The 23261-nt window shown below is 34.1% G+C and overlaps 1 protein-coding gene and 1 long non-coding RNA gene across 4 annotated transcripts in view; one reads left to right on the top strand and one right to left on the bottom strand.

Moving 5' to 3' along the window:
• The first annotated feature begins 1355 nt into the window (after positions 1 to 1355).
• On the top strand, positions 1356 to 6416 carry LOC149785190 (uncharacterized). The gene is made up of 2 exons (XR_016425369.1): positions 1356 to 1872; positions 2085 to 6416. It is a non-coding gene; the product is annotated as an uncharacterized LOC149785190 (long non-coding RNA).
• Positions 6417 to 11683: 5267 nt separating this feature from the next.
• Positions 11684 to 23261, bottom strand: part of LOC149785191 (apoptosis regulator BAX-like) — a 40692-nt gene continuing 29114 nt past the window's right edge. For all 3 annotated transcript variants that reach the window (XM_089978995.1, XM_089978993.1, XM_089978994.1), the window contains one exon: positions 11684 to 19387. In XM_089978995.1, coding sequence (XP_089835121.1) covers positions 19280 to 19387 — 108 coding nt within the window. In that variant the 3' untranslated portion in view covers positions 11684 to 19279. The remainder of the gene's footprint in view (positions 19388 to 23261) is intronic.

Raw genomic sequence — 23261 nt, forward strand, 5'->3', positions numbered from 1 at the left:
GCTAGCTAATTTTTCCTTGAGAGATTTATCAGTGATGGAATTTAACGCGTGAATTAATTTCACATCTGCGAGATGTCTATGCTGCAGATCTTTACTTTTATAAGCTACATCATGAGCATGACACGCCTTATCAACAGCGTTTATCGGATACTCACCTGGTTTTAGTTGATCTTGGTCATCAAGTCTGATATGAAGTCGGGTTCCAGGGCCGCAGTAACTATATCCTGGAAGATGTTTATCTCCTGGGTATTTAGCCCACGGAGTCCCAGGTAGTTTTCCTAATTTTGCTGCGATGTCACCCCCGTGTTGCTTGTTTTGTTTTACTTGACGCTGGCTTTGACTTTGACTTTGGTTTTGCTTTTTCACCTGACTTGTCAGTGGAGACAAATTTAAATTTCTTTGTACCGCATCGTTCACACTTGCCCGTAACCGCAGATCTATTTTTTGTTGTAATGGTTGTTAGATCACTTGTCGATGTGCGCGCCCTGCATTTAACACACTATAAATCCATATTCTTTTTATACATTTTCTAATAGAAATCACCGACTTTTCTGCAACAAGGAAACGAGAACCAGTTAAGCATCATGCAGCGCTACCAAATTCTGTTCGTATGATTATTATAGTCCATCTGGAAGTGGCAAGACGCAGTTGTTACTTAATTTAATAATGAAGTGGATGAGGTGGGATAAATTATATTTGGTAGCTCCATCTGTAGACGATCAACGATGCTATGAAGTGTTAAAAGATTATAATGAAAGCGCAAAATCGTTAAGCGGAGACGATGTTGTTGAATTTATAACTGACATCAATGAAGCGCCAAGTATTGATGATATTGATGGGTCAATTAACAATTTAGTTGTTTACGATGACGTAATGTTGGATAAACAATCAAATCCAGCTAGGATATTTTCCAGAGGTAGACACAAAAACACAGACGTAATTTATGTAACCTAGCGGCATACACAGATCCCTAAAGTGATCAGGGATAACTGTAATATTCTTACTGTCTTTAACGGAGTTGATACTCACACGTTACGAAATATTCATCAGACCTGGTGTAGTGGTGATATGGACATAAATAAATTAAAAAATTTCTTTAGTTGTGCTAAAATAACCCCGTACGGGTTTATAACAATAAATTTACATGATCCTCGAACACAGTATCGAATCGGGTTAGATAAAATTTTTAACTGAGCAGCAGGGAGGGCGACGCTCTCAACGCGTCACCGACAATCGCGCGTATTTACTTAAGTTGCATAGAAGAAGAAAAAACCATCAGCGATAATAGGTAAACCAATTTGTCGTTGACGAAGTCGTTTTACGCTGAATATCGCATTTTTTTAACGATTTTTGTGATCCCCAGGTAGTCGTATTTTGCGAAAATACGGGTGAACCAATTAGAGGTTGTTCGCCCTCCCTGCTGCTCGAGTTTCATGCTTAACGGAAGTTTTCAGTGCAATAGACGGACATGCTCGGATCCGTTTCCAGTTTCTGGACAAGTCCATTTTCATCAAAGGGGTGTATCATGACTACAGATGTACATACACAAGTCGTCTGCTTCCGATATGTATAATGTCGAATCAAGCAAAGGAAAATAATGACAACTACAAATTTGCTTTTCATGTGGATTTAACAAGCGGTTTAATTTCTATGTTCATGTATGCAGAGGGATATAATTCCAAACTCTCAACGTTATGTAATTTACGCAATTATTCAGCAGTTGCCGAACAGGACGAACTACGTCATTATGTTGCCTGATGGAAATAAACTAGCCTAGTTTACGCAATATGGCGCCGTGTTAGTGTGGAAAGTCCGTTAAGCATGAAATGGTGCAAGGGATACCAACATTAGTGCCATTCTGGTCACAGTCAGGTTAGAAATTATAAATCAGTGATTCATTTGACTTAGTTCTGTGCACTATTTATCACATTAAACGTTCTCGTTTTTGAAATCGGAAGGGGGGTACAAACAAACTGGGATGTAGAGTCAGACTATAGTTTGTTTTTATTTGTATCTTGTTTTTATTTGTATCTTGTTTTTATTTGTATCTTCAGTGTAAAATTATTCTCATTTTTCTGCAATAGGTCATTGTCGGATGAAAATTACTAGATAAACTATCCAGTGAGACCCATAGCGGGAGTATTGCTTGCCGGAAATAGGGATTGTAAATTCACACACATGGTTTCTGATTTCATTGTACCAAAGAGCTCTTCAAGGGAGTCTATTGTTAGGGGCGGTAACAAACCCTTATCGAATAGGCCTATATAACTGAATCGTCAGGAGCAGCAGTAGTTGTAGTCTGAGAATGATGATCTGGAAGACATGGAGTAGGATGGCTAGATGGAGCATCACCTCTTTTACAGACAGTTACAATACATAAACTATTGTCAACCATAGTTGGAGCAACAGCTGCTGTAATCATTGCTATTGATACAGCTATAATCATTGCTGTTGATCCAGATATAATCATTGCTATCGATACAGTTATAATCATTGCTATTGATCCAGATATAATCATTGCTATCGATACAGTTATAATCATTGCTATTGATCCAGATATAATCATTGCTATCGATACAGATATAATCATCACTATTGATGCATATATAATCATTGATATCAATATAGATATAATCTTTGCTGTTGATACAGATATAATAATGCTATTGATACAGATATAATCATTGCTATTGATACAGATATAATCATTGCTATTGGTCCAGATATAATCATTGCTATTGATCCAGATATAATCATTGCTGTTGATACAGGTATAATCATTGCTATTGGTCCAGATATAATCATTGCTATTTGTCCAGATATAATCATTGCTATTGATACATATATAATCATTGATATCAATATAGATATAATCATTGCTATTGATACAGATATAATAATGCTATTGATACAGATATAATCATTGATGTTGATACATATATAATAATGCTATTGATCCAGATATAATCATTGCTATTTGTCCAGATATAATCATTGCTATTGATACATATATAATCATTGATATCAATATAGATATAATCATTGCTATTGATACAGATATAATAATGCTATTGATACAGATATAATCATTGCTGTTGATACAGATATAATAATGCTATTGATACAGATATAATCATTGCTATTGATCCAGATATAAACATTGCTATTGATCCAGATATAATCATTGCTATTGATCCAGATATATTCATTGCTATCAATATAGATATAATCATTGCTATTGATACAGATATAATAATGCTATTGACACAGATATAATCATTGCTGTTGATCCAGATATAATCATTGCTATTGATCCAGATATAATCATTCTATTGAACCAGATATAATCATTGCTATTGATACAGATATAATCATTGCTGTTGATCCAGATATAATCATTGTTATTAATACAGATATAATCATTTCTATCAATATAGATATAATCTTGGCTCTCACTGTAGTTATTGCAGATATTGTAATACTATTTTCTTTAAACAGTTTAGTTTTACAGTTAATGGTATTTTTTCCACACAAAATTATGTATTCAGACTTTCTGTATTCTTCAAAATGTCTCCAACAGAATTAAATAAAATGTCATGATTTCGTCACTTTTCATTATAATATTGTTTTCTTTGGATATCTTTCTTTACTCATGCCCTTTTGAAACTCTTAAACATTTTAATATATGTCAAGGTCTTAATATGGATTACAGTTTTGGTTTGACAATTTTTTAAAACATGTAGATAATTTAATTCTCTTTTCTCATGTGTAATGAATAAGACTTTCACAGCATGTGGAAGGTTTCCATTTTGAAGCATTTCTTACTTCAAAAATCTAAAATACTTTTAACTTCCAACACATGATGAACAAGAGGTTCATTGTGTCTGTAGTGGATATCTCGATATCGTCAAGGAAATATATTATCTTTCTGATGCTAAATGTGAGTTCTAATGGATATTTTTGTTTTGTTTCTTGTAAAATAGGAAATAATCTCCTGAATATTCAAGGTTAAAAATGCTTTTCAACCAGTAGCTTAGAATAAAGGTAGCACTGCTATTTCAGATTTTTACAAATGATTACCTTTTTACTTTTTATCTGAAGCTTCAGCTTTTATTGTATTTCAGCCCAAATATTTATTGGTTTGTTTCTGTTATATGCTCACTCCGTTTCCATCTATGTCTACAAACATAATGCACTGTCTTCCATTATAAAATTATTTAACATCAACTGATAATGCTGTTCATCTCTTTGAAACATATATACAGGAATGTCTGTCCTGTATCCAGTTTATTTCTGCTTGAAGATTTTGTTGAGAAGGTGAAAATCAGTCTGTTTATTGATTGAATTAAATATGATTCACATTTTGATGCAATAGTAGTTAACTCACATACAGTCTTAGTCATCTCACATGCAGTCAGTCATCTCACATACAATCTTAGTCATCTCACATGCAGTCAGTCATCTCACATACAATCTTAGTCATCTCGCGTGCAGTCAGTCATCTCACATGCAATTGTAGTCATGTCACATGCAATCTTCAAGACATACTCTTTAAAATCATCACCACCTTCTTCTGCTCTTTTTGAATATAAGAGTCTGTCAACAGTTTATGTTCTATAGCTGATACTTTAATGATGCAATGTCATTGTCTGTCAAAATTTATGTTCTATACCTGATAACTTAATGATGCAATATGTCAGTCAATAAATATTCTATACCTGATAACCTAATGATGCAATATGTCAGTCAATAAATATTCTATACCTGATAACCTAATGATGCAATATGTCACTTGTCAATAGTTTGTATTCTATACCTGATAACTAAATGATGCAGTGTTTCAGTGTCTGTCAATAGATTATGTTCTCTACCTGATAACTTAATGATGCAATATGTCACTGTCTGTCAACAGTTTGTATTCTATACCTGATGACTAAATGATGAAATGTCAGTCAACAAATATTCTATACCTGATAACCTAATGATGCAGTATGTCATTGTCAACAGTTTGTGTTCTATACCTGATAACTAAATGATGCAATATGTCAGTCAACAAATATTCTATACCTGATAACTTAATGATCCAATATGTTATTGTCAACAGTTTAAGTTCCATACTTGTTAACTAAATGATGCAATATGATTTAATCCAGGAACATTATAATAATGAGCAGGTCATAATTTATACTTTTCATTCAAATATTATCAAACTTTCAAAAATGCAGCAGTAATAACCATGAAAGTTACCTCATGTTTCAAAGCTCATATGTTCAGTTACATCATTTATGCATTTATATTTATTTTTTGATATGTTTAAATTGTTAAATGATGAGTAAAACTATTATATTGATGATGCTGCTATTTAATTGAACCTTGCAAAGCAATACATTTTCATATTCTTGTTAGGCTGCATATTTGTAAGCTTTCAGCACTTCTGTAAATTTTTCATTTTTATAGCTGCACCAGGATATTACACGAATTCTTTAGTGAAAACCTCATTTTGTGATCATCCATTCAGGAGGAGTAGCAATGATATGATTTTGGTAGCCATACTGGATGTCTCTGGGTCACTATATTTATTCAGGACCAGTGTAGACCTTGCAATGAATGTGTGTATAACGGCAGTCTTTCCAGCAATTCAGAAGCAATAACAATGGATGTATGACAGATGGCAGGCCATGACACAAGCCCTTCAACCATAAGTGCAAATAATGAACAAAGGGCATGAATGGAAGAGAAAAATTAGATGTTTTATTTTTACATCACTGTTCCAGAAATCTGAGTATATTTTATTTTCTTGCCTGATAAAGGGAATCAAGGGCATGCTGCATTCTTGATGGGTCTCTTAGTTTGGGTATAAAAACATAAACTAAGACCTGTGTAAAACATTTTTTCAGCAGCAGTAACACCTTATCTCTGTAATTTTTAAACTTTGACAATTTAAATACAACAGTTCATATCTGTAGGTGAAAGTTGTTTTCTCAAAACCCTTGTAATGATCTAACAGGCAAACTTCTGGTTGATATGAAAACAGTAAGTTTTTCATAAAACCCTTGTAATGACCTTTTAGACAAACATCTTGTTCATGTGAGCACTGTAGCAGTTATTTAAAAAAAAAACAAACATTGTAATGGCCCGTTAGGCAAATAGCTGGTTGATATCAACACTTTAACAGATTTAAAAAAAAACTTATAATGACCCATTAGGCAAATATATGGTTGATATAAACACTTTAACAGTCATGTGAACACTAACAGTTTTTCACAAAACCCTTGTAATGACCTAGTTGATCTGAACACTGTAGCCTGCATAACGTATTGAAAATACAACAGACATGCATTGTCAATATAGTGGGGGTCCACTATAAGATATCACATATAAGAAGCTAGAAGTTAATAAAGCCCCTAAAGACTGAATTTAATTTCCGCTTGTTATTTACTAGAAAGTGGTTCATTTTACTAATGAGAAGAAGCTATAAATTCCAAAGGCCAAACAATAATAATCTCTGCTTCTAGATAGCGATTTATGAATACCATCATAATCAGAAGGCTCTGACATTGACTCAACTTAGTAGGTTCTGATGATGCATGACTTGTACTCAGTAGGCTATATGATGCTGTCTGACTCATACCCAGTCAGCTATAATGCTGTGTGACTCATACTCAGTAAGCTATGATGCTGTGTGACTCATACTCAATAAGCTATGATGCATTGTGACTCCTACTCAGTAAGCTATGATGCTGTGTGATTCATACTCTGTAAGATATGATGCTGTGTGACTCCTACTCAGTAAGCTATGATGCTGTGTGACTCATACTCTGTAAGCTATGATGCTGTGTGACTCATACTCAGTAAACTATGATGCTGTGTGACTCATATTCAGTAAGCTATGATGCTGTGTGACTCATACTCAGTAGCTATGATGCTGTGTGACTCGTACTCAGTAGGCTATAATGTGTGACTCCTACTCAGTAGGCTATGAGGTGTGACTCATACTCAGTAGGCTTTGATGTGTGATTCATACTCAGTAGGCTATGATGTGTGACTCATACTCAGTAGGCTATGATGTGTGACACCTACTCAGTAGGCTATGATGTGTGATTCATATTCAGTAGGCTATAATGTGTCATTCATACTCAGTAGGCTATGATGTGTGATTCATACTCAGTAGGCTATGATGTGTGACTCATACCCAGTAGGCTATGATGTGTGATTCATACTCATTAGGCTATAATGTGGGATTCATACTCAGTAAGCTATGATGATGTGTGACTTGTACTCAGTAGGCTATGATGATGTGTGACTCATACTCAGTAGGCTCTGCTTTTGTGTGAATCCTACTCAGTAGGTTATAATGTGTGACTCCTACTCAGTAGACTATGATGTGTGACTCCTATTCAGTAGGCTATGATGTGTGATTCATACTCAGTAGGCTATGATGTGTGTGATTTATACTCAGTAGGCTATGATGTGTGATTCATACTCAGTAGGCTATGATGTGTGATTCATACTCAGTAGGATATGATGAGTGATTCATACTCAGTAGGCTGTGATGTTTGACTCGTACTCCATAGGATATGATGAGTGAGTCATATTCAGTAGGCATTGATGTGTGATTTATACTAAGTAGGCTATGATGTGTGACTCATACTCAGTAGGCTATGATGTGTGATTCATACTCAGTAGGCTATGATGTGTGACTCATACCCAGTAGGCTATGATGTGTGATTCATACTCATTAGGCTATGATGTGGGATTCATACTCAGTAAGCTATGATGATGTTTGACTTGTACTCAGTAGGCTATGATGATGTGTGACTCATACTCAGTAGGCTCTGCTTTTGTGTGAATCCTACTCAGTAGGCTATAATGTGTGACTCCTACTCAGTAGGCTATAATGTGTGACTCCTATTCAGTAGGCTATGATGTGTGATTCATACTCAGTAGGCTATGATGTGTGTGATTTATACTCAGTAGGCTATGATGTGTGACTCATACTCAGTAGGCTATGATGTGTGATTCATACTCAGTAGGCTATGATGTGGGATTCATACTCAGTAAGCTATGATAATGTGTGACTTGTACTCAGTAGGCTATGATGATGTGTGACTCATACTCAGTAGGCTCTGCTTTTGTGTGAATCCTACTCAGTAGGCTATAATGTGTGACTCCTACTCAGTAGACTATGATGTGTGACTCCTATTCAGTAGGCTATGATGTGTGATTCATACTCATTAGGCTATGATGTGTGTGATTTATACTCAGTAGGCTATGATGTGTGATTCATACTCAGTAGGATATGATGAGTGATTCATACTCAGTAGGCTGTGATGTTTGACTCGTACTCCATAGGATATGATGAGTGAGTCATATTCAGTAGGCATTGATGTGTGATTTATACTAAGTAGGCTATGATGTGTGACTCATACTCAGTAGGCATTGATGTGTGATTCATACTCAGTAGGCTATGATGTGTGACTCCTACTCAGTAGGTGATGATGTGTGATTCATACTCCGTAGGCTATGATGTGTGATTCATACTCAGTAGGCGATGATGATGTATGAGTATGTAGTTTGCTTTCCTGATTTTGGAAGACCAATGCTATTTGTGAAAGATGTGACAAGTATTATGTTTAAGCAGTTGAAACAAGTTAGTTTCCTTTAGGCAGTTTATATGACATCTTGTAGCTTCAAGAGATAGATAGTTATAGCATGTAAAGTTCAAGTGGGGCAGGCAATAGAAAGATGACCCTCACTAACAGAACTCACAGAACATTACCTTGTCTGTAAAGTAGATCTAGTAATATGTCTCAGTATCACTCGGTGTACGTGACATTCCAACATTCATACAGTACATCAGGCCCAGCCCAAGGATGTGCAGGGCCCAAGGCAGCAAGTGATGAGCAGGGCCCCAAGCAAAACAATTGCCTTGCCAAATTGATTTCCATCAGCAGCGCAGGGTCCGAGGCAGTTGCCTTGTTCGTTTTGACTTTGGGCCCGGCCTGCAGTACATCTAGTGATGTGTCTCAATGTCAATAGGTGTACATGACATTCCACCATCTATACAGTACATTTAGTAATATGAATAAATTTCATTTGGTGTACATGACATTCCACCATCTGTAAAGTACACACAGTGATATGTCTCAGTGTCACTAATAAGCATGACATTCCACCATCTATATAGTACATTTAGTGATATGACTAAATTTCATTGGTGTACATGACATTCCACCACTATACAGTACAGCTAGTGGACCGCTCTGGTGGCGTAGTGGTAAGAGCATCCACCCCGGATGCGGGAGGTCGTTGGTTCAAACCAAGTCATATCAAAGACTTCTAAAAATGGTACTAACAGTTGCCTCGCTTGGCGCTCAGCATTAAGAGGTATGTGTTAGGACTGGTCGGCCTGGTGTCAGGATAATGTTACTGGGTGGGACATCATGCTACATGTCATCAACATGATGCCCCTGTGCTAAGACATAACTTTAAACTGTCACAGTGCAGACATTGTAGCGATATGACTGAAAAGTTGTTGAAGCTACATCAAAAATCTAAATCACACTCACACATCTAGTGATATGTCTCAATGTCACTAGGTGTGTATGACATTCCACCATCTATACAGTACATTTAGTGATATGTCTGAATTTTGCTAGGTGTACGACATTCCACCAACTATACAGTACATTTAGTGATATGTCTAAATTTCACTATGTGTACATGACAGTCCACCATCTATAAAGTACACTCAGTGATATGTCTCAATGTAACCAGATGTATATGACATTCCAGTCTATACAATATGTCTAATGACATTTTTCATGTATTTAACATGTTATTCTTCTCATATCTACATATGTACGATACAGTTTGCCCAGATGAAACAAACATTTGGCATAGTTATATTCCACATGCCTTCACTCAGCAACATTGTGCATGACATCATTTTGCTTTTTATAATGTCATGAATATGTCATTTTCAAATGGTTTTACCTTGCTTTAAACCCAACATTTTAAGATCTTTCAGCATGCAGTATTTCTATGTTACATCCATATTACTGATTAGCTATCTTGTACTCGATCATTCTCGTTAATAAATAAAAGAAATAATCCACCCATGCATTTATGTGGGATAGAGAAATCCCTTTGGGATCAATTTTTTTTCTAAAAAGCACAACAGAGCCTTGTTCTTGTTGATTTCCTACACCACATCAGGAAGTATGATGGATTTGATTAGTTTCATGTGCAACTGATCTATGTTTCATTTACAGTTGGGGGGCCCCGGTGGTCTGAGTGGACTAAGGCACTTGCTTTTACAGGTAATTGGCATCTCACCCTTGTACATGTGGTTTAAAGTCTCAAAACTTGCAAGCAGCTTTCCATGGGTTGTTAGTTCTTCCTCGGGTTTCCCTGTGTTCTTCCCCCACCAAATATACTGTTCACCATGTACAGCCCATCATGTGCTGAAAAATGGTGTTAAGCCTACAAAATCAAACCAATCATATTTAGTCAACCTGCCTTGTCGTACATGGTACCGAAATGACAGGTCTCACATGGAATTGACCTGCCATGTCTCATGTTTCAAATATAGCCTAATGACAATTCCCATTTTTGATAGAGTAATGTAATTTTGTTTAGTGGAATTTTACATTTTTCAGAAATTAGTTTGACCTGACTGTTTTGCCGTAAACACCTAAAAACAGAACTTTGTATCTAAAACCTGACCTAGTTCCTGGCCTTGATTGAGAATCAAGTAAACAACTTTTTTTTATTTTTCATTTGTAATGTGGGATTGATAAGAGTGAAATTGAGGCTGACTGGGAGTATGTGACCTTAGACATGTAAATAGCTTCTAGAAAGTGATCAAGTGACCCTCAAATGGGCATCTATTTTGTGTCTTACTTAGACTGTATAGTTGTTTTCTTGAATGAACCAGCCAGTTGGGCATTTTACCTTTGACATTGAAAGATGTTTTTTTCTGTTGTGACCAGTTGAAGTTATATTTTAATTTTTCTTCAAATTATTTGGATTCTAAAAGATTAATTCTTTTCCCCTGGAATATTTAAGTGCTCATACAGAATTCTTGGACAAAGACATTTATTGAAATTTTATTCGGAATTCAAATACCGTAATATTTTCTGTGGTACAATAAAGAACTGTAGACACATCAGTACTATGCTGGCTATAGCATATGTCATCATCTTCCATTTTGGATTTTCATTTGAACTCGAACTCAAATTCATTAGAACATTATATTGCTTGGACTAATAATTTTTAAAACTTGGATTATTTTTGGATTTCATTCTTAAAACTAAGTTCTTTTTCGATTTGTACCTTGTTTTTCTAGGGAAATAAATTATTTGTTAAATTTTATAAAGCTTGTTGTCTTCACTCTTTTCTTGTTACTATTTATTAGAGCCTAAATAAGTAACAACATGTTTGTTGTTGTTGTTGTTGTAATGGGGTTTAACGCCATTTTTCAGCACAAGATAGGCTATACATGGCAGCCAGTTTTAATGGTGGAGGAAGAACCCTGGAAAGAATACCCACGAGAAGCTAGCGGCATGTAACAACATGCAGGCGATTCTTTAGCACAAACCATTACATATACAAGGCTACCCTTTCTTCCTCTCCTCTTGATGATAATTGTGGACAAAACAAATAAACAAAAAATATGATATACAGAAAACTGTATTCAGCACATTTATTTTTCTTTGCAAAACATGGACATATACTGTGAGATCACTTTGAGTGAATCTAATCGGCAAACTTATAACTACACAGACACAAAGCATTATTAAAAGCTACAAAGCAAATTTTTGGCCATATTGCAAGACAATAAGCTAAAACAGTAATACAATGGTAGTAAGCTATCCCCTTACAAAGCTATTGAAATAATTAGTAAAAGCAGTGATGAAGCAATAACTTCAAAGAAAGCATACAGTCATCTTTTGCACTTGTCCATAATGTATATTTTTCTGAGTACAAATAAAAAATAATTCAGTATATAAACTACTAAAGCAAAGTGAAAACAATTCAACATGGTCAACTATTCTATTAAGTACCAAGCCATAAACTGTCTAAAAAATTATTAATCCTTTAACGTGCCCATCATGATGCCCACAAAACTAAAGGACACAACTACAAGCTTTGGTAGTTTATTACACATATAATTCCAATAAACCTATTCAACTCTAATCTTGATTACATTAATTGATGTAAACATGATTTACTGATTTTTTACAAACTGAAGAAAATTTGTGACATGTATGTTAATAAAATTCATTTCAAAAACATAAGTCCTAAGCTTAAACCTTGGCTAACATTTTATTTTCCATGAATAAGGAATGAAAATACAATTATTTTAGTCAGGATAATTTTATTTCTTTTAACATTTGCATGCATTTGTCTAATCACATGTCACAGTTTACTACAAGTGGTTTGATGTTAAGCAAAAGAAGGCTGGTAAAGTACAACAATCAAGCACACATAAAATGGCAGCAAAGAAGTTCCAACTAATTTCAGATAATAAATCATAAATAGCTCTTCTATATAACACAGTAAAAGAAACAACTGGTATCCCTGAAAACCTCAATCATCAGCCATATTAGCAATTATACTGAAACCTGACAACTAAAAGGGTCACAAAGTTTTGTCTTTTGTGGACAGGTTTCTCTAATCTAGGTTGGTGGAAGTGTAGGGATGATCTGTATCCATGAGACATGGATGCCCCAGCCCCTTGAACGAGTTGTGCAAGCCTAATAAAGCAATTGCTGGAATAATGCATGCATGAATGACTGAACATATAAAAAAACATTCATGAGAGATAAAATCCAGATGGATATGCTCAGGTTCACCTGATGCCAATAGTGTTTGCCAAGTTTCTGAACAGTTCATCAAAAGCTGTGGGACTTTTTGTACAGACAGGAATGTAAAGTACATGCATTTAACACCAAAGAAAATGGTATAACTTGGAAATAACTCACTGGAGCATGACTAAATAGGTATAACTGGTACAAATCATTGCAGCATGACTGAATAGGTATAACTGGGAAACTCACTGGAGCATAGCCGAATAGATTTAATTGGTAATAAAACTCACTGGAGCATGACTGAATAGGTATAACTGGTAAAACTCAATGGAGCATGACTGAATAGTTATGAACATATTCACCTATTATCAACAATGTCTGCAATGATTGAAGGCATTTATCGAAGACTGCGGATCTATAGGTACACAAGATTTTTAAATATCTGTGAAGATTTAAAGAAGCCAAAAGTGGCAAGTAAAATATCTTTAGCAAAAAATAATTTCCATGCCTGAAAGGTAATAAATTTTCAAGCTCATTCTATGCTTCTTTTCCTTGCTGCAAGTATAATTTCTAAAGGCACACACAATCAAGTGTCACATGGCATATAGGAAACTGTATTATCACAGGTGAAATTATAAGGATTTATTACATATTTCAAAGTGAGATACTGAAATATATCAGTCAGAGAAAAATTATATCACCACAGTGGTGATACTTCTTTTATTGCCACAGTGGTGATATAACTTCTGAATCTACTTTTTTCCATTTAGAAAGTATATCTACCATTATGTGTTTTATTCAGACCCATTTTTCCATATTTATTTCATTTTTATTCATCTGCTCCTTCTCTCTCTCATTCCACATCAGGATGTAGAGATCTTAAAATGTGACAACTACAGACCCTAAAATGTATGTTTATGCAATCAACGAGGTACAACCAATAAATGCAGAACAACAAACTCCAAACAGTAAAAGTAGACTTCAAGTATTAATTAGTTTTCTAAATGAACCATGGAAACTTTCAGTGACTGAATTTTCATGACCTGTTGCTATGTGTGACCCACAGAGTATTGTAGGTATACCTGTAATACTCTACATATGACATGGTATAATAGTGTTTAGAAAAAAAAACCCAAAACAAAGTTGTGATTAAATATAGTAATACAAATTTTTAAGTAGCAATTTTAACTCGTATTACACTAATGTTTGAAATTGATGAATACGTGAGATACTGATTAGTGTTGATTGGAAAACAAAATTAAGTGACAATAAAAAATTGGATACAGTGTCCACTGCCGAGTCAGACTGTAAGATTGACAAGGCCACATACAAATTTACACTTGAATGTAGAAACAAAGTGAAGAACCAAAAAACCTTACAGGTAAACTCACAATCATCAAAATCTTTTATTTAAAGAAGTTAAGCTCTGAAGTCTGTCAGACACAACCGCTGTATTTTCAAGATACCACAAATAAAAACGTCTACAATTTCAAATGAATACAGTAAATATTTAGACAAAATATACAATTTTATGCATGACTGATGATGTGTACTACCTAAATTTTTGTAAACGTAACTGTCCCAAAATTATTTTAAAATTTGCAACTACTTTTTATAGATGAAGTAATGCTGCTGTTAATCAAGTTGGCACATAATAGAGAAAACCCATACAAATCAACAGCTTTTATGATAAAAAGAAAATCTCCATTTTTTAAAGAGATATTGGGATATATTTCACTTGTGAAGTGGAAACATTAAGCTACTTGTAAAATATCTGTACATGTACTAAAACAAATATATTCTCCATTTATTTTTCACTTGTTAAATACTGGACTGAAAAAACATTAAACAAAATTCGTCAATAATTTTCTGTTTCACACATATGAATGTAATATGCTGAAATACATTGATGAATAACTGCCATCAGTCAGTAAATCTTTTGTTGAAACAATTTTAAAACTATCATCACAACAATGAAACTAAAAGAAGAAAACATATTAAAGGTAGAGTTTGTAATCCATCAAGTTGGACTGGTAAGAGTACAATCTCTCTTTTCTCTAATCCTCTCTATCCCCACACCTCCATGATGCAGGGAGAATTGATAAACCATGTGATCTTTACTGTACATTAGTTTTCTTACACTTCGTGCCCAGTAGATGATCAAGGTCCACCTACCTGACCAATCACAGCTCTGCTAGTTTGGAAATGGAATTTAGTGTTTTCATTAAAGAGATTAATACAAGAGTTATAGTAGATTGTCACATTCAGCTGTACACAATAAACTTTGAACACTGCTGACAAGCTGCTAACTAGAGAAGTTGAGACAACAAAACAAGTCTTCAGTTTTAAGTAGTCTACAACATTTGTTGTTTTATTTATTCTGCCACTTATGGAGCTTTTTAACCCTTGTGTCTCTTTTGTACATATTACAATAAAAAAACAGTTAAAATACATCAGTAGCATGACCTAAACATAATGAGTTCATATTAAACTGTCGATAACTACTTTGACATAAATCACTTTTTACCACCATAATTTTGCTGCATGAACGTGTTTCATGTCAACAGACAAAATTATCTATCAGTATTTCTGAAACAGTGTCTTAAGGAAATAACAATTAAGATAACCAGGAGTAAACAGTACAGACAAGATGAATGGCCAGATTATGTTTATTAAACCTAAGAACAATTGTGTTTAGTAAGATACTATTAATGACACATGACAGCAAACATTACTTATTAAAATTTTACCAAACAAACTCACACTTCAACTTTAGAATTATAGGATTTTTAACAATTGGCCATTTTGATCTTATTTGTTTTTTCTAAATCAAATATGCAAGAAAGAAGCCTGTAACCATCAAATCATTTCAGCTGGTGTTAAGACTGGTTGGCCAGTTGTCAGGATAATTTGATTAGGTGGGACATGATGCTACATGTCTGTGGCATCAAGCCACAGTGCACAACATTACTATAAACTGCCACACTGAAGACATTGTAGTGATATGATGGGAAACATGTTAAAAATCCACACACACACATTTCAACTTTGCAGCAATATTCCAGCCACATTTGTTTAAGGACAAAGTCATTATTAAATAAATCCCTATTTTTAGAGTCTTCATAACATTTGATTTTTTGGGGATTTGGATTCTCTGGAAAGTTCACTACTGCCCTAATTTGTTATAAAATCTATAAACTTAGTTTTTTTTTGTTGTAAATTTTTCTGCCACCATCATTTCTTTGAAATATCTCCTATTTCAAATGTTTCAAAAATAAATTTAGCTAACGTACATAATCTTTTCTTATTACTCTAAGTTAACAGTAAAATGTAGTTGTACATAGATGGTTTTTTAAAGAAGTACTGTTTAAAAAAGTTTACATACTGGTATATACTGAATATATTAAATACAAATGATAAACATCTACAATATCATGGTTATCACACAGCATACACTATCTAATGATTTTATTCTTTCTAAATCTTTCATTTTCAATTATCAATGTAGGAAAAGGCACTCAAAGTTTTGTCAAAGCTGAGATGTGTTTATGTTGACACAAGAATTGAAATGATCTTCGGGGCTAAACTTGGTCTTAATGTTTATATAGAAACAGTTTAACAGAATTGTGTAATTTATTGTTCCATTCCAGTCAAAAAAAAAGGCATCTGCACCCTTTTCTTATAAAACTGGAATAAATGTTCTGCAATTTACAGAAGCAGGAACAACATACTGTCATGGACATGATGGCATGGTAAATATCATCAGATTAACATCAATAAATCATAATGTTATAATTAATTTATTTCTCCACAGTCAGTACTACCCAGAGTTTTAGTCTCTAGTCCTATGTATATGCCTTTTGCTTTGGAACAGCTCCTAATAAGGGGGAGATAACCCCTTTTTGGAAGTGCTATATGCTGACATTTTGTTGTGTACATCTTAGACTCAGTCTTAGACTCTGATCTCACCAGAAAAGTTGAGATGTCCGCTCAGCTAAATGTTTGTACCTTATATAACCAAGTAAAATTTTATCACTAATTCTGATGGCTAATTGTTTGTACCTTATATAATCGTGTCAAAGGTTTGCACTAAGTCAGACAGCTAATTGTTTGTAACTTTTGTGGTTCTTTTTATAGGGTTTAGCACCATTTTTCAGCACAAGATAGGCTATACAAGGTGGCCAGTATAAATGGTGGAGGAAGAACCTGGAAAAATCCAGGAAAGATCCATTGGCCCACAAGAAGCTACAGGCAATCTTTCTCACGTATCCACATAGGCGTAGCCCGAGATTCGAGCCCAAGCTGACAGAGGATAGATGGCAGTGATCCGTAACAGCGAGTACTTTAGACTACTCGGTCACTCAGGGCCCCTGTTTGTACCTTATATAACCAGGTAAAAGGTGAACACTAATTCTTATTAGAAGCACACTCCCAAACTCACAGTTGTGATCAATCAGAAAAATGAAGAAAATACTGTTGAGACTCTAGAAGATACTTAAAATATGCAGACCATAAAGACCTCTGTTGATTGTGCTTAGCAGTTAGCATCCTTGCAAGTTATGGGTAGTAAGTCATCGGTAGTAAGGAGATTTAGTAAGGAACTTTTTTTTCTTTGATGGATAAATATGCAACATTTACATAGAACCCAGTGGTTCTTTCCTGGGTTTTCATTGGTTCTTCCTGCAATATTTACATCTGAGTTTAGTTTACTGACTGTAAATATTTGCATGTAAACAATTATCTATGTGGCTATCAGCTACGCAGGAACTAACTGTCCCAATTAAATAATATATTTGCATACATATGCTTGAGAGAAGCTAGTAGTTTTTCTGTAAATTCTTTTCTTAAAGTATGGATGATTTTCACACAAAACTGATGAAAACCGGTTGTATTGCATATTACACATTTGGTTGATTAAATGATTTTCCTTTAACCTCCATTTGCCTTTGAAAAACATTTTAACAGAACCTTTGATCTATAAGATTAAGTTTTAAATTGCTTTCTTCATTATGTGCACATATGTATCAGTCTGAAACAATATCACAGTATCCTAGGGATATTTTACCTAAACTGACTGATGTGTAGACTAGGGCTAAGGTTGAGTTTCAAATCATTGTGATTAAACATCATCAGTTCAGTTATTGTATGCAATGTACATATTTGGAAATTTGGTAAATGTTACAGCCTTATTCTGACTGTATACCTTTTTTATTTGTAGTTTACAATATTACTACTGGATACATGGGTGGCCAGGTGGTTTAAAGTGTTTGACTTCACTGATCACTGTCATCTCAAATCTGTCTACGTGGGTTCGAGTCTCAGGCTAAACCAATGTTGGTATGTGAGAAAGCTTGCTAGTAGCATTCACTGGGTCAGTGGTTCTTACTAGGGTTTTCCCCACTACTTCCTCCACCAGTTATACTGGCCACCATATACAGCCTACCAAGCTCTGAAAACTGACTTTATACTAAAAACATCTACAACAACAATATTACTACAAGTGTGTATTCAATTCACATATTGGTAGAAAATGTGGAAGTTGATGTATATTTTATACAATCAACATTTTTAGCAAGATATTAAAAATGGAATATTAATTACAGTACCTGACAGTAATTGCAAATATATTTTACACATAATCTCTAATACAATTAACTCAAAATTGCACTACAAATGTATATGTAATATCTATCCATACACAAATTGTATAAAATATAGTCCCTGCCCATCATTATCATAGGGTCATCTCAGGGGCCAATTATTACTGGCCATTTCACAAAAGAAAAACAACTTTTCAAAATCATGCACAATTGTAAATTTAAGTAATTTACTTCTGGAAATTTCATTCCAAACTGATTTATTGTTCCCCAGAATAATAGACCCTGGCCCCAACCCTAGAAAAATCCCTGCAGCTGTAACATTAAACAAATAAAACAAAAATTGCTCAATAAAGGTATGGAACTACAGGCAATGATCTTTACACAGGTAAAACAACCCTATGAATCCTGAAGGATTGGTACTACATGTACATGGTTTCAATGCACAGATGACTATAATAATTAAGATAAGTTGAATAGATGGATAAGTGATATACACGAAATGATCACTCATGGAATGCTGAGTCATGACCCACCTACTGGTTACCATAACCTATAATAAAATCTAGATGAAAGTTAACTAGAATAAAATTGTTTCTCACAAATAACTATTCCTGTGTCCAGCACATATTACATGATAATGCACAATTTTGAAACCATTCTTTGTTTCCTGACAAAATAATAGTAATAGATGTCATTTCAGTCATGGTACATCCCATAAAACAGCAGCAATTTGTTGAAGTCTTATCATTGCAAAATCTGAGTTTATCTACTGAAACACCAGAAAAAGTGTCCTAAATCCAAAGATAACAACTTCTATACAAGTAATTTGTGAAGGACTGCTTAACTATATAACATAATGGTCCACTATGCTGTTGAATGGTACAGATAAATTCCCACGCACACAAGGACACCTGTAGTTAAAATGGCTATGACCTGACCTCCTGGTGTCCCAAAATATTCCCTGATGGCTTCCTGAAAAACATGAAATATTAATAGAATGTTGTTCTCCCACTTTATAACACTGCATATGAGATCCATAAAAGTGACTTACTTTATAAATGAGGGATCTTATACCAAGGGATGCTCCAACAAGTCAGTCTCCTTATGTTACAACTCTAGATCTTCACATATGTTATAGAAAAGAAGTGAAACCGACAACTTAAGCAACCGAGGTCTCACCAGAATTTTAAAACTTGGAGTCCTGGGCTCCTATTCTGGTAAAAGTAAGAGTCCCACCAGCAGTCCCATAAGCATATTGGGCATACCTGAAGTGGCCAAATGTCCAAATCAGAAGAACCAGTGGTTGTCGTTGAATTTAATTTTCCAAAGTCTTTACACCACTGAAATAAAGCTCTTGTCTATCCATTAGAATGAGACTGAATTTTGCCAATCCAAGGAAAGGTCTTATTCCAAACATTAAGCCAGGCATCAAACACTTTCTTACACTTGGCTACTGTTCCATCTGAACTATCAGTTCTAGCAGCTTCAGCACTCTTCTGAATCTCATTACAATCTTCATCAACTTGCTATTTAACTCCAAAATATTTATTCAAATTTGCAAATGTCATTTTGTCTAGGTCTCAATGTATCTTGATTTCGAGGTCACATGCACAACTTATTCTGCTACACTAGGAAATGAACACAATAATGAAAGCTAAATTTATTCATTTTTTATGTACATTCATAATGACCATATGTATAGCTCTGTTTCTTTCTGCCTCTGAGTTCTTTCACTGTAAATATCAGCACATTTTCCCAACACTCCGCAGCTAGTCGAAGTCTCTGAATGAGTTTGCAATAATACCAAAGTAGTGCATAAGGATGAGCACTTTAGTAATATTATACTAAATAATCTAAATAAATAATTCCTCTTGAATAATATGTGATATCAACAACACAACTGCAAACTCTGGTCATAGATTCCCACTAACTGATAGAAAATAGCAATGAATTATTTATCAAATCCTTATTTGTACATAATTTCACTTGACCCAGATGTGAATCACTCCAATGGAAAGTTCCAATCTAATTGTAAACAGGACTGAGCCTTGAATGTTCCAAACTCACATGCTATGTAAACACCCTATTTACAACTTAAAATGATAAACAAAGGTTAGGTACATAGAATAAATATACATAACAATTAAACAACACAAATAAAGTATTTAAGGTGAAATTACAATGTAAATCGTTCTCAAAAGGCTATGAAATAGAATAAAGAGAAATATATCAATATGAATGATAGCAATAATAAAATAAAGTCTGACCATTTTCATGGGTTTAACGACAATGCCCCTGTTATAACAGGAACATCTGTATACTGAGGGACCACTTCACTAATTGAAAAACTTTGTTTTAATGCTTTTTTTGCCGATTAATAGTTCCACCATATCATCTACCTACTAAGCACCTGCATATTCCTTTAACTTGAACAAACAGTGGGACCACTAGCCATGAATGATTGATTAATGTCATAAAACATGTTAGCTTGGTAAAGTACAACCTGAAAAGATCCCACAAAATATACCAAAAAGCAAAGAACATACTTTAGCTTGTAAAGCAAAGAACATATTTTAGCTTGTAAAGCAAAGAACATATTTTAGCTTGTAGTTTGTAAAAAAATAATTTCACTGGATTTAAATCCAAATTTATCACATCTGAGCTAAATCCAATCAAAATATTTCAAAATCTGAAATAACTTATTTACCGTAGATGTTAGGACATTGTAAGTTTGGATAGCCTAAATAATTTCTTGTAATACATTTTTTATTGGACTAAGTTTTGGGTGGTCATTTAAGTTCACTTTTTCTTCCTGATGAAAATATTTGGGGACACTTGTACTCAACTTTGAGCTTCTTCCATGTGCTTGGTTTCTTTGTTCATCTGGCACGACTAGTTAATTAACCCTTTTAATAACCACTAATCCTTAACTGGTTCTGGATTTTTCAGGAAGCAAGTGCTTATCAAATAGTCATTGCAAGATATGAAGTGTACATACTGTTATGTATATTTGATTTAATTATTTGTTTGTTAGTTTTTACATTTTTAAAAATTCTATTGCATGCTATTGTAATGTCACTTTGTTTACTGGATTTGATATTGTCCAGAATAGAGTTCAGTTCTGACAGATTTTTAAAAATATTTTTGATATAAACAACTTTATAGAGACATTGTACCTAATGCTGACCTAGTTCCTGACCTTGATTCAGAAACAGTGAAAGTTCTGGTAAACAACCTTTTTAAAAAAAAATTGATTCTTTCCCAGAGTAAAAACCATTGATTTCAGCCAAGGCCATACTGGGAGTACATGATGTTAGGCACGTAAAAAGCTTATATTTTGTTCTGGAAAGATGACCATGTGACCCTCATCTGGGATTCTGTTTTGCATCTTAGACTTATTACTAATGTTTTGAGAAAGAACTGTCATTTGTTCCTTAATACTTGAGACATCAAGGTATTTTATGTTGAATCTCGTTTGGGCTAACTATTTTATATTTTTTCAAATTTTTTGGATTTCAATAAATTGTTTTCCCTGGAAATACTAGTGCTCTAAATTAGTTCTTGGACAAAGACATTTATCAAACTTTTTATACAGAATTCAAAACTGGAATAATGTTTTCTGTGATTCCACAAGAGACCGTTGACACTGCAGCACTTCACAGGTTACAAAAGACGTCATTGTCTTCCATTTTGGATTTGATTGGGTTTTGAACTCAATTTAGGACTGTTTAATAATAGGTCTTCTATTTTTTAATTCTTGGATTAATTTTGGATTTGATTCAAAAACCGTAAGTTCTTTTTCTCATTTTTACCTTGTTTTTCTAGGGAAATAAATTAATTGTTAAATTTTACAAAGTTTCTTGTCTTCACTCTTTTCTTGTTACTTTTTGTAAGAGCTTAGACATGTAACAATACAATGAGGACATAATGGGGAGATAACTCAAAAAGTACTGATCAGACAAAGAAGAATTTTTTATGGAATACAAGCTGATGTAATGATACAATTTTCATACCAGTTTTCTTGAAGATATTGATGAAATAAATGTGTAATGGCTGAACTTGAAATAAAGATGGGGATAATTTAAAATGCTAAATCAGATTCCATATTTTACAGAACACATTGTTTAATGATGGCACAAAAGCAAACAAGTTTCATGAAGATGTCTCTGAGGGTTCTTGGGTATAGTAAGTAAACAAAATTGTGATGGATAGAGAGACAAGCTAACTGCCTCATACTTTGTTTACATGGATATAATCAGGATGAATGAACAAATGGACAACATATGGTGTTGGCTGGAAAGGTCTATCCACTGGCTGAGTAAAGAACAGGTTTCCTGTTCTGCTAAGCATACATCTGACATACTGAGAGCAAATGGACAGCAATTAGCTGATGCCAGATGCTATACCCAACTACTTTAGTCCAAATGTATTTCATCTTCTTGAGAGAAAAATGCCAGGAAATGATCTTTGCATTACTTGCATAGTGCACATGGACAAGGTTGCTTACATGAATAAAAACAGCTATTCAACAATTACATTATTATTGATATACATGTACAACCATTCACAACGTGACTTGTATCTTTAAATAAACACCTCTGATTAGTCATTTATGAAGTACAGTGAATGTTTGTGGGACCTGGTAAAAATGGATGCAATATACAGGGATCGTCCTGGGCTTCGCCAATGTCACAAATTGCGATATTTTTTCCTTATTGGTGACAAAAATATCCTATCTGGCGATTCTTTTGGCGACAGACTTTTTGGTTATTTAATTTGTACATACAATCATGGATCTGGACTGGATAAATTAAAAGGGAGAATGAAAGGAAGCCACAAACTTGAC

The sequence above is a fragment of the Sinohyriopsis cumingii genome, chromosome 13 (genome assembly GCF_028554795.1).
Source record: "Sinohyriopsis cumingii isolate HCF-2022 chromosome 13, ASM2855479v2, whole genome shotgun sequence".
Lineage (NCBI taxonomy): Eukaryota > Metazoa > Mollusca > Bivalvia > Unionida > Unionidae > Sinohyriopsis > Sinohyriopsis cumingii.